Here is a 13,088-nt window from a genome sequence, read left to right on the forward strand (position 1 = left end):
CTCCCTTCTCCGGCATGCCACAGAGTGGTTGGAATCATGATAATACATTATGCTAATGAGGTTCTACAATTTTCCAGTCTCATCTGTCTTCATTTAGGGCTGAGTAGTAGAAGATGTGAGGAGGCCTCATCTGGTTTGCCTTTGGAAGCCGTCAACAGATGGGGTTCATTCTTTTGGAAGGAAACGCTAAACTGAAGAGGTTCTAGAAAACCTTTGGAAACCCTGTGTCCCTGGGCAGGGTTATCTACTGGTGGAGAGGTGCCACTTATTTCTCTGGCTTGGTGCCCCAGAGTCTTAAACTTCTTGGGACCAATTCCCCCAGAGAATATACTTTCTCTTTCAGTGGAGACAAAGGGTATTAAGCTAACTGCATGGGGTTGGTAAGGGAACTGGAAATCTCACTCCCAGTCATCTTGCTCTCTTCTGACCTCCATTTTCCTCAATACTCAATGCCTCCAATTTCTAAACCTTGCTTGAGGCTCAACAGTTGAGTTGACTTCTTGTTATTTCCTAGACACTTAGGTTTGCAGGTACTCCACTGTGCAGAATCACTTCCCACCCTTCTATCCACTTCCTGTCTTCATATACGGTGGTTCAGGGTTACACATGTCTCCTAAATCCATGAGATGCGGGGTTTGTGTTTTTTGTTTCTTGTTCTCTTCATTATTGAGAGATAACTTGTGGAAGAAGAAGGGAACAGAAATATTCATTTTCCTCCATATCAAAATCAGAAATTTCTCTCTTCCTTTACTCTTTCGATTTGTCTTTGGAAGAAGAGAGGATGTCTGCCACTGAGTAAGAATTGGAAAAAAACAGATGAGTCATAAGATGAAGGTGGCTGGGGAGAGTTGCTTTGGCTGTTTGTTTGCTGTGCCCATAAAGCTGCAGCTAGAACACTCTCCTCCCCCAGGTATGATGCCGAGTACCTTCCGTATATTATGTATAATCCTTGCAGTAATCCCATAAGGCAATTATTTCCATCTGCGTGTTATCCATGAGGAATTTGAAGCTCAGTGAGCTTAAGAAGCCAACCCAAGGTCACATCCTTAACTCTTTCAATGACAGACCCAGAAGTTTAACCACATTGCCTTGGCACCAGGAACTAAAATACTCTGGAAAATGCAGCTCGCTCTCTAGTTTTGAAAACTCTCTGCTATATCTGGTACATGCCCAGGCTTCGGTGGAGACAACCGTGCAAAAGAAACCAAGTAAATGTTAAATTTACCCTTGCCTTGGAGCAAAGCTTTAAATATTTCTTGTCTACTAACTCTCTTGACCTTGCAAGGTCCCTTCTAGTCCTGCAGGCAGTTTTGTTTTTGTTTTCTTTTTTTCCCTAGAATCTAATAGCTGCCATCGGCAGACCATCTGATAATGGTATTTCTGCTATCTTCATTCTCTTGATTTAGTTTTTCCTTCTAACAGCTCTCATACACACCTGGCTTGTGGGATATATTTTAAGCTGCACCATTTTTATTATAATTTTTTTTATGTGTGTTAATGCTTGAGACACTCAGGGGAAACCTCCACAGACTTTCCTGATTACCAGATGTCACCCTTTCTATGTAAAAACCATCTAATCACCACTTCTCCTTGCCAAGAACCGAGAAAGAGTTTGCATTTGGAAAACCAAGCTGTGACACATGGAGCGTATTAATTACGAACGACTGCATCGCTGGCACACGTGACCTTTCCCCATCTTAGTTCGCTTTTCTTAAAGATACAAATCACACAGCCGAGTTTGTAGCTAAGTCTGACTGAGGCTTGCATAACAAGAAGGAGATTTCACTGTAGCTGTCTCAGCTTCATTATATGTAAATTACTTTGTAAGTAATCTTGGAAACGGTATAAAATGTGTAATAAAGTGTGCAGCCAGTGTTTATTTTTTTATACTGTGGAATATTTCATTATTTATTTGAAATGGCAGATTATGACTGATGGGTGTTTAACATGGAAGATAACGTATTCCCAGGCACTTGGAAGAAGGCAGGAGGGTGCCCTAGAGTCTCGAACTCCATCCCTCAAGCAGAGGGCTGGGGCGAGTTCTGCAGTTAAGAAAAAACAACAAAGGGGAAGTTGTTATCTAAGCAGGTATTTGGATGAAGCGTGTTCAACCTAAAGCTCAGATTTCCTCCTGACAGAATCCCGGAGCCTTTTGAGAGCATATCCAGTCACTTCATTCTCATTAAGTTTCATCAGAAGGCAAGTGGCAGATTACCTCTGTCTCCACTGTGTGAACAGTCCCACATTTAATGCCTTGGATGTGAAAAAAGAGGTTGTAAGGATGGTATCCATTTGTATGAACTTTAAAATGCCAGGGAACGTCTCAGAGGCTATACCTTAGACATGCCATTTACATAGAAACAAATAGAACCATGTGTTTAAATGTGGCATTAGACTTTAGACGTGAGTATCAAAAACACATGTGTTTTTCCTTTATCCAACTTTCTCATGAACGACTTGAGCTGCAGATCATCTAGTGCACTATTTTTCCTCTTATAGCTTTCTGTAGGACAGCCTTGAGTAATACAGTAAGTAATAACCGTAAAATTTTAATGAATACTGTTTTAGGCCAGATTTCTTTTGGCTGTTAGGGGCTTTAACTTTCTTAAACCGTGGAAAACTAGGCAGGGTTTAAATTTCATGGAATGTAAAGGGAGATCCTCTACCACTGTTACGAATAATAATCATCATAAATTTATACCCCAAGGGCTTCTCTTGTCATATAAAATTGTAATTTAGTTGGAGATGTTGGGAAATGATGTCTAATGGGAAAACGCTAGACATTGCCACACATCATTCATATCGGTGAATAACCTATATGTACATATATGTGTGTGTGTGTGTGTGTATATACATATACACATATAGTTGTTAGCTGCTGTCACGTTAGCCCCCGACTCATGGCAGCTGCATGCGCAATGAACCAAAATGCTATCCAGTCTCACGCCAGCCCCGCGATCGGCTGCAGATCAAACTATTGTTACCCATAGGGTTTTCACTGACTGGTTTTCAGTAGGTCACCAGGCCTTTCTTCCTAGTTCACCTTAATCTGGAAGCTCCCCTGAAACCTGTTCAGCATCATATCAACATGCAAACCTCCACTGACAGACAGGTAGGGGTTGTGCATGAGGTCCATGGACTGGGAATTGAACCCTGGTCAAATCCACCAGGTGCCCCTTGGAAACCCTGTGAGGCAGTTCGGCTCTGTCCTATAGGGTCACCATGAGTCAGAACCAACTCGATGGCAGTGGGTTTGGTTTTGTTGGGTTCTCCTGCATGGAAAATGAGAATTCTACCACTGAACCACCAACACCATGTGTGGGTATGTGTTTTCCTTCTGACATAAAATATTCTGAAGAAGGATTCAAAATATTCTATATTGGCAGGACAAGTACAGGCAAATGTGTCCTTTGGAATAAAAAAAATAAACTTGGGTTATTTCAGTCAAGCCTTTTTTGAGAGCATCCCAAGTACCAGTATTTTTATAATGGCAGCCCACTTAAATCTTTTTGAAGTAAGATATCAACCACATATCAACCACAGCTGGGCTGCATGTGAGAGCTGTTGGGAAGGAATGAGGAAGCATTGCTCTACCCAGTTGGGTTTATGAATTTTCTCTTACTAGATGTGACTTTTATCAATTGTGTAAATTTTTTGATAAATGTTATATATAAAATTTAAGGAGCCCTGGTGGTGCAGTGGTTAAGGGCTCGGCTGCTAACTGAAAGGTTGGCAGTTTGAACCCACCAGCCACTCCACTAGAGAAAGATGTGGTAGCCTGCCTCCTTAAAGGTTACCCTTTGCCGTCGAGTAGATTCGGACTCGTAGTGACCCTATAGAACAGAGTAGAACTGCCCCACAGAGTTTCCAAAGAGCAGCTAGTGGATTCGAACTGCTGACCTTTTGATTAGCAGCCAAACTCTTAGCAGCTGCACCACTAGGGCTTCCATAAAGAGTATAGCTTGGAAACCCTGTGGGGCAGTTCTACTCTGACCTATAGGGTCGCTATGAGTTAGAATTGACTTGATGGCTATGGGTTTTTTAACATAAAGTTTATAAATTATAGACTTCATAAGATTTTTCTAAATCTTCAGAAGATAATCTGGGGCTCTTCTTCTCTAGCACACTCCTTTCCAGATTCCCCCTTAATTTTTTGTGGCTCTGGCTGCCCAGGCTGCCCTCCACTTGATCAGGCCAAAAAATACTGCAGGTTTTCTGTCAGAGTTTAACTTCCCCATGACACGTGGCAACAGTGATATGCCCTCAGACCAAGGCTCTAAAAGCAGGGACTCCTCCTGTGTCGGTTCCCTGTCTAAAATTTCAACTCTTCTCCAAAACCTGTCTTCAGAGCCTTCAGGTAGTGATTTTCTTCTCTTTTGTCCAGAGTGTATAGTTGTTAGCTGCAGCCGGGTTGGTCTGTTAGGAGCTTACAACTCCATGCCATAGGCATCATCCCTCCCATGGAGATTCGAATTTTGATCTGATGGTACCATTTCTCTATCTGAGGCAGATGGAAGCCTTGAGTAGTTATATTAGGAATTTTCAGTTGGCTGTTTTTCAATTTGGTTAATTTAGGTAGCTTTCAGTACCTTATGTACAGGTATAAAAAGAGCACTGTAATGGGAATCAGAATGCTTGGGTTCCAGTCCCAGTCTCGATAAGAATTAGCTCCCTGTAGCAGGAGAGCAGTGGGATGCAGACCTCAAATTCTCATAAAAAGACCAGACTTAATGGTCTGACTGAGACTAGGAGTACCCTGGAGGTCATGGTCCCCAGACCTTCTGTTAGCCTGAGACAGGAACTGTTCCCAAAGCCAACTCTTCAGACAGGATTAGACTGGACTATGGGATAGAAAATGATACTGGTGAAGTGTGAGCTTCTTGGATCAAGTAGACACATGAGACTATGTGGGCAGCTCCTGTCTAGATGGGAGATGAGATGGCAGAGGGGGCCAGAAGCTGGCCGAATGGACACGAAAATAGAGAGTGGAGGGAAGGAGTGTGTTGTCTCATTGGGGGAGAGCAACTAGGAGTATATAGCAAGGTGTATATAAATTTTTGTATGAGAGACTGACTTGATTTGTAAATTTTCACTTAAAGCACAATAAAAAAAAAAAAAAAAAAATTAGCTCCCTGTATGACTTTAGCAAGTCATGTGAATCCATGGCCTGTAGAATGAGGGCCATGGCCAGCCTTAAAGATCCTTTTCAGTGCTTATATTCTGTGGGCCTTCAATTATTTAAGGAGCCCTGGTGACATAGTGGAGCCACGGAGGCACAGTGGTTAAGAGATTGGCTGCTAAATTAAAGGTAGGCAGCATGAATCCACCAGCTTCTCCTTGGAAACCCTATGGAGCAGTACTACTCTGTCCTGTAGAGTTGCTATGAGTTGAAATCGACTCGACAGCAATGAGTTTTGGTGGTGACACAGTGGTTAATTGCTCATCTGCTAACTAAAAAGTCAGTGGTTCAAACCCTTCAGCCACTCCACTGGAAAAAGATGTGGCAGTCTGGTTCCATAAATATTATGGCCTTGGAAACCCTAGGGGGCAGTTCTGCCATGTCCTATAGGGTTGCTATGAGTCAGAATCAACTCGATGGCAATGGGTTTGATTTTGGGGGGTCAATTATTTAATATTAATTTAAACTGGAAGTTTCAGAGTTATTTTATGTATTTCATAGGCTTCCGTTTTAATTTCCTCCTATTCTCCTGGTTGGTGAGGGAGGGATTTCCTCTCTTGGGTTATAGGGATGGCCAAACACACAGCACCCAACACTGGACAGATGACATCAACAGCAGTTTATTAGTCACATATACTCACAGCTTGCAGAAGGAGGACACTGTACCTCACACAGAGCCATGGAGGGGTTGCACTCAGGAACAACCAGAAGCTGTAGGAGGAAGCTTTGTAGTATCAAGAGGGTGGGGTGCCCTCTTGGTTCCTGCAAGAGGATGTGATTGGCTTATTTGAATAATTCTATGGGCTATAGGGTCGCTATGAGTCAGAATCGACTCGACAGCACTGGGTTTGGTTTTTGGTATGGGCTGGCAGAGAACTGAAGCCCTCTACTCAAGGATAAGCAAAAACTGCACCTGGTCCATTTGAATAAGGAAGGCAAAGGAGAGAAGAGAACTTGTGATTAGGCCATCTGAGGCCCTCCCAATTTTACCAGATGTCAAAGCAGCGCATAATTTTAGACCTTATACCACAGTTTCAAAGAGCTAACTTCATAAATTACGTGTCCAAAAAGACATCCTGATATTGGAAGATGTGGTTATGTGGTATTGATATTTTTCCTTTTAATCTCAGATTGGCCTAAAAATCCTCCACACTTGCTGTGCTTTATCCTTTAGTTTTTCCTGGGCACGATTTATTTCTTCAAAAAGCAGTAGCTAAAAAAATGTATAGGTTTGATCTCACATATTCCATTTGAAATACTTTTTGTTTGTTTGCCTTTTAGGAAAAAGTGCTGCAAAGGGTATAAATTTGTTCTTGGACAATGCATCCCAGAAGGTATGTAACATAAAAAAATTGTGATTTCTCGCTTTACTCATCACTAATCATTAGCAATCTATAAAGTTCAGATGTACATGGAATGTGTGTTGTCTGTGTCTGATTAACTATGCATGTGTGTGTATGTGGGTAATTTCTTTTTGGCATTAAAGTTTTCTAAATCTATTGGCTATGTGTCACATACTCTAATAATAACACAACATATGCACACACATTGAGTCCATTCTCATATTTCAGGCTTTATGCCTAATAGGCTGTAGTTCCCTAATCAACATTCCATACACAATTAGAACACAACCCTCCTTCCCAAACCCTCTACCTCCTGTTCACCTCCTAAACTTTAAGTCCCTTCTCAGGACGTCAGTAGACACTAACTGAGCACTCCTCCCAGCATTGGAGATGGAGCAATACATAACATGAGCCCAAGGTGCATACAGTCAAGTTGAGGAGACGGGAGGACATGGATAGTGTAGAATCAGATAGACTCGGGTTATAATTATGCTTTCACCTCCTACTAGCTATGACCTAGGGCAAGTTACTCTTGAAACCTTAGTTTTTCAGGAAAGAGTTAGTATTTGACTCATATGGTTGTTTTAAGAATATTGCAACATGTACTTGGAATGAAGCCTGGCTCTTAAGTGCTCAATAAATGATGGATGCTTTATCGCTGCTCTTGTTGTTGTCATTAGTAACTGCAATATGTGCAGTAGACACATTTAATGCAGCAGGTGTGCAAGGAGGCACCAAGCACAGAGGACCAGCACAGTCAGAGGTAGTCTCAGGAAAGAGGAGAGACTTGAGCTAGGTTATGAAGGAAGGCAGCCCAGGACTTCACCAGTAGGCAGAGGAGTGCTGCAGAGGAATCTAAGCAGAGCCTTGACACAGAAAAGACTGAAGAACTGTTTTAAAAGCATGAAATTAGTTTGCCCAGGCCTGATGCAGGGAGGTGGGTGGGTAATATGAAATAGTTTTCTTTACTGTTGCCCAAGAAGCCAGGTCTCTGTAGAGGCTCTAGAGCCAAGGCAAGCTAATTCATGGTTTATTATTGCATAAAGTATAATTCAGGAGCTATGATGGTGCAGTGGTTAAGCACTCAGCTGCTAACTGAAAGGTTGGTGGTTCAAATCCACCCAGTGGCTCTGCAGGAGAAAGACCTGACAGTCTGCTCCCTTAAAAATTACAGCCTAGAATGCCCTATAGGGCAGTTCTACTCCATCACGTGGGGTTGCTATGAGTCAGAATCCACTCAACGACACCTAACAACAGAGTGCATCTATTTCTTTATCAGAAATTAAGGAATCACTCCCGTTTATTGCTCTCTTCAGTGGAAGGATGAGAGAGTTCATTAAACCATAACTGTGGTCTATAGCAGAAGGATGCCATAGGAAAGCTAGTTAGGAAATCACATCTGGTCTTGAGTCTTAAGACTGAATGTCTCACTGCCAGCCAAGTCCATTGGCTAGACCGTGGTGGAAAAACACACACACACACAAAAGTCAAAATAATTGCATTCCTTTCTAATTCAGCTTTTCTCAGTCACCAGCTGTGTCCTTTTCAGTACCTTTTGGAGGACACCAATAGCAAATTAAGTTTAGGCGATTAATTTAAGATCCCAGCTAAAGTCCTTGCCCAACCTAATTAAAAACATACTATGTGATACCTTATACTTACAGTTCCTTTAAATGTTATTGTGGTTTCAAATGTCAAGGCCTAAAACCAGGCTCCCTCACCCCAAAGTGAGAATACCACACCTATGATTCATATAACCTAGAGCTGAATATTTCCAGGAAAAATGGTCTCAAGTGCTGCAAGTTGCTTGGTTGTAACCAACTCTGTGTTCTATTGCTTTTCATAGAACTATTTTAAAAGTTGGTTAATCTGCACTAAATAGACAATAGATAAGTGGTAATTTTGGTAAAGGGTAAGATAGTATACAATACTGGGGAAGCCAGCACAGCTTGTACAAGGCAAGGTCATGGAAGCTCCACAGACACATCCAGAGTCCCTGAGGAACTGAATTGCTGGGCTGAGGGCTATGGGAACCATGGTCTCAGGGAACATCTAGCTCAATTGGCATAATATAGTTTATAAAGAAAATGTTCTACATTCTACTTTGGTGAGTAGCATCGGGGGTCTTAAAAGCCTGTGAGCGGCCATCTAAGATAATCCACTGGTCTCACCGCTTCAGGAGCAAGGAATAATGAAGAAAACTAAAGATACCAGGGAAAGATTAGTCCAAAGGACTAATGGGCCACACCTACCATGGCCTCCAGCAGACTGAGTCTAGTACAACTAGATGATGCCCAGCTACCACCAGTGACTGCTATGACAGGGATCACAATAGAGTGTCCCAAACAGATCTGGAGAAGAATGTAGAACACAATTCTAATTCACCAAAAAAAGACCAGACTTACTGGCCTGACAGAGCCTGGAGAAACCCCAGGAGTATGGCCCCCAGACACCCTTTTAGCTCAGTAATGAAGTCACTCCTGAGGTTCACCCTACAGCCAAGATTAGACAGGTCCGTGAAACTAAACGAGGCCAAAGGGCACACCAGCCAAGGGGCAAGGACTAGAAGGCAGGAGGGGACAGGAAAGCTGGTAATAGGGAACCCTAGGTTGAGAAGGGAAAGTGTTGACATGTCAAGGGGTTTTTTAACCAACGTCATAAAACAATGTTTGTACTAACTGTTTAGTGAGAAACTAGTTTGTTCTATAAATCTTCATCTAAAAAGTACAAAAAAAAAAAAAAATCAGCAGAGACTGGCCAGCTGATCTGGCAATCATATTACGTTACAAGTTGAAATTGAAAAGATGAAATCAGAACTATGTTGCTTTTAAAATGTGCCAAGAAATACCCCCCCACACACCCACACACACACGCACACACACAAAATAACAGAATTAGTAAAAAGATGCCTTCTGACAATTTTCAGCCTTTGAAGAGGCTCATTTCTTCCCCAAGCCACTCTTTGAGCACCCTCCAGCTCAGTCTTCCAGGAGAACAGCTGGGTTTGCTGAGCCTCCTTGATTCGTGGCTCCTTCACATTAAGACGCTATTTATAATGCCCCAAAGTAGAAACAGCTAAATGTCCATCAAGAGATGAACGGATAAACGGAATGCGGTATATAACACAGAGTGAGCCATTGCTCGGCCAGAAGGAGAAGTTAGGTCCTGATACGTGCTACATGGGGATGGACCTTGGAAACATGCTGAGTGAAGTCAATCACAAAAGGATAAATATTGTATGATCTCACTTTTATGAGATACCTAGAATAGGCAGATGTACAGAGATCAAAGTTGAATAGTGGTTGCCAGGGGCCGGAGGGAGGAGGGGTCATTGTTTCTGCTTATGGTGATGGAAAATTTGGGCACAGGTATTTGGGGTGGTTGCACAACACGATTGACGTAGTTGGTGTCACTGAATTGTACGTTTTTACAGTTGTTGTAAAAAATGTTGACTTGGCAAATGTTGTATGATATATACTTTTTACAGCAATAAAAAGAAGCTTTTATGTGGTTAAAAAAAGTGATTAATCTGCATGAATCAGTTGATTTTGTGTGTTTGTTTTAGCTATGTCTTCAGTTTTTTTTTTTTTTTTTTAGTTATAAAGCTTTCTATCACTCCATAATGCAAGGTAAAAATCTAGGATTTCAAAAGAAATGAGTTTCTGAACAAATGTGCTAACTAATGAGTATTTGCTGCAATTTAAAGGTGTTACTGCCACAAATTTATTGTTCTCCATCAGGTATTGACAAAATATGGCCTACAGGCCAAATCTGGGCTACTACCTGTTTTTGTAAATAAAGTTTTATTGGAACATATTCATTTACAAATAGTCTGTGACTCCCTGTAGACTACAATGGCAGAGTCAAATAGTTGCAGCAGAGACCTTACGGCCTGAAAAGCCTAAAATACTCCTAGTCTGGCCCTTCACGGGAAAAGTCTTCTGACCACTGCTATACATGTCATCTTGTTTCAGTCCAACAATTAATTGTGTGTAATTGTGCTAATTACTCCAGAGACACAGTCCCTGCCAGGTACCCAAAGAGTCATAAGACTGTTTTAGGCCTAGATGTTTTGTAGCAATGAAAGAAGCAGAAGAGCAGGGAGAGGTGTTGTTGTGTGCGAAGCACTGTGCTTTAATGCATCATCCATTTTAATCTTCATAAAAGCACTGCGCAGTGGGTATTATCATTACCTTATTTTACAGGTGAGGCAATTGAGGCTTAAAGAACCCAAGACCACAGATATGGTGGCAAAGCTGAGAAGGCTGGCTCCAGAACCTGTACTCTTCACCACAAGGCTTCTTGCCTTCTAGAATAGTGCCTGGCACAGAGTGGTAGTTCAGTCAGTGTGGTAGAACATGTGACTCTGAGGCCTATAGAGCCTATGGGTGTTGATAGCTTGGAGAACTAAAGTCTGCTGAGGTGTAAAAATGCTGTGGGGGTGGAGTCTGACCTCCTCTGTCTTCACAAGGGGGAAGGAAAGTCAAGATCAACAGCCCAAGGCTGATTCCTATGAGGTGAAGGTCAGACATGCCTACCCTCTCCACCATCTTTACCAATTCTGATACCAACCATCCCTCCCACGGTGCTGTCTACTTCCCTGCTAGGTTTGACAATTCACCGCAATGGCCACACGGAACTCACAGACATTACTCATGATTATGCGGTTTATCAGGGAAGTTAATAGGTTACAGTTCAGGTTCAGGAACGCTCAGGATACGTTTCTTCCATCAGGACACCCTCTTCCCAGCCATACCTGCAGGCACACTTCTCTGGCCCCCAGCCTCTGCCCTGCTCAGGCAGTGTTACAAAGCTCTTTTAGCTCTGCCAACAAGTAGCCAGAGGCACTACACTCCACCAACAAACTTCCTGCCCAAAGGCACTCAGCATTCTTGCTCCTTGGGCAAAGAAGCCTATCACACTGTCTCTTGCCATCATTTCTCTCCCACCGCTTCTCCAGCTCTCTTCTCTGTCTCCTGGTTCCAGGAGCCTCTCAACATAAGGATCCCGAGTACAAAGGGCACATTCTCTATTCCTGGCTGCTCTTCCTTGGTGGTGGTGAGATCCTCTCTTTCCCACCTCTGGGGTAGCTCATTTCAAGCCCAGCTGGATGGCAAAACTGATTAATCCCTTGACGGGCCACAATTACCCTACCTGCACAGTCCTGCCCATTCACTTGGATGAGAGTTAGAAGACCATGGCGAGAAAGATCACATGAAAGTGATCCATCATACCGCATGAGGAAACTAAAGAAGCCTTCTTGAAGGGGTGGTGTTTTCATTGGCACTTGGAAAACTGGGTTAGACATCAGTGATGACAAAGTGCTGAGAGGAAGGAGCGGTTGATTGGAAATTAATTACAAGAGTTGAAAACAGAGTAAACAAAGCACAGAGGTAAGAGGATATGGACATGATAAAAGATGATAGGACAAGAGAATCTAGTGTCAGAGTAGAACTGTGCCCCACAGGGTTTTCTATGGCTGACTTTTTTGAAGTAGATTCCAGGCCTTTCTTCCGAGGTGCCCCTGGGTGGACTCGAACCACCAAATTTTCAGTTGGCAGTCAAGCATGTTAGCCATTTGCACCACCCAGGGAATCCTAGAGATCAATACAGAGTACTTAAAAGAGACATAAAAGAAAGAAGCAATGTAAGTCAGCTATTTAGGGACTGTGGAGGTCAACATGAAAATAATCAGCTAAAAGAGCAGGAATGGTGGGACATTAGGGGACTGTTGTTTTCAAACCAAGCCTTGTTGGATACCACATTCCCACAAGTACTTGGATGGCCTCTCTGCCCTGTTTCTCTTGGGCCAGGCCACTGCTGGATGATGGCTACAGTCGCCCAAGCAGGGAAGCTCATAGCCGTCACAGCTGAGACTTTGCTCTCCAGCAAAGAGAGCACAGAATTCGGCAGTGTAGAGGTGATGCTTACTTGAGGAACATATGTTTGACCAGGGACAGTTTCTAGGGTTAGTCAGAATGCCACTTAGGTAAAGCCAGCCTGGAAGCTCAGTTGTGGGGAGGAAAATTGAGCCAGGCCAGCTTTCCAAGTCATCCTAAGAATGGCATGATCCTTGTCACATTGACCCAGCCCACGTCAGTGGCTGACAGCCCACCCATCCCACCTCACATGCAGCAGAGCAGAGCCAGGCACGTGTGAGTCCAAGGATAGTTTGTCTGTCAGCACCTGGGGAAGATAGCACAGTGATTAATGAGAGGCTGGGTTTAGTCTGGGAGCGATTGTTCAGCCTGAGCTCCTGGTTTAGAGCCAGAGTCCCCTCAGAGGCCCATTAAACATCAGGTCGTAAGCCTGAGAGAAGGAGATGCCTAATTCTTTATGAGTGATAGAACATCCCCCCAGTTTGCACAAGGCAGAGACGGAGGGCTGGAAGGAGATCTCTAGCCATTCGAACATATCCAGCTCCTTCTCAGCATGCAGAATCACCCTCCTAAAATGTGCACAGACCACACTCCCATGCACACAAGCATCAGCTCCCTAATAACTCACACGCGTTTCCATTCCAAAACCTCCCTGAGCCTGCTCTGAGCCTGCCTGACTTCCAGCCC

General features: G+C 43.2%; 1 protein-coding gene across 1 annotated transcript in view; it reads left to right on the plus strand.

The window, feature by feature from the left end:
- Positions 1-13,088, plus strand: part of CCBE1 (collagen and calcium binding EGF domains 1) — a 263,440-nt gene that overhangs the window by 211,282 nt on the left and 39,070 nt on the right. Inside the window, exon 3 of the mRNA XM_003406275.4 lies at positions 6,461-6,513. Coding sequence (XP_003406323.1) covers positions 6,461-6,513 — 53 coding nt within the window. The remainder of the gene's footprint in view (positions 1-6,460; positions 6,514-13,088) is intronic.

The sequence above is a fragment of the Loxodonta africana genome, chromosome 11, assembly GCF_030014295.1.
Source record: "Loxodonta africana isolate mLoxAfr1 chromosome 11, mLoxAfr1.hap2, whole genome shotgun sequence".
NCBI lineage: Eukaryota > Metazoa > Chordata > Mammalia > Proboscidea > Elephantidae > Loxodonta > Loxodonta africana.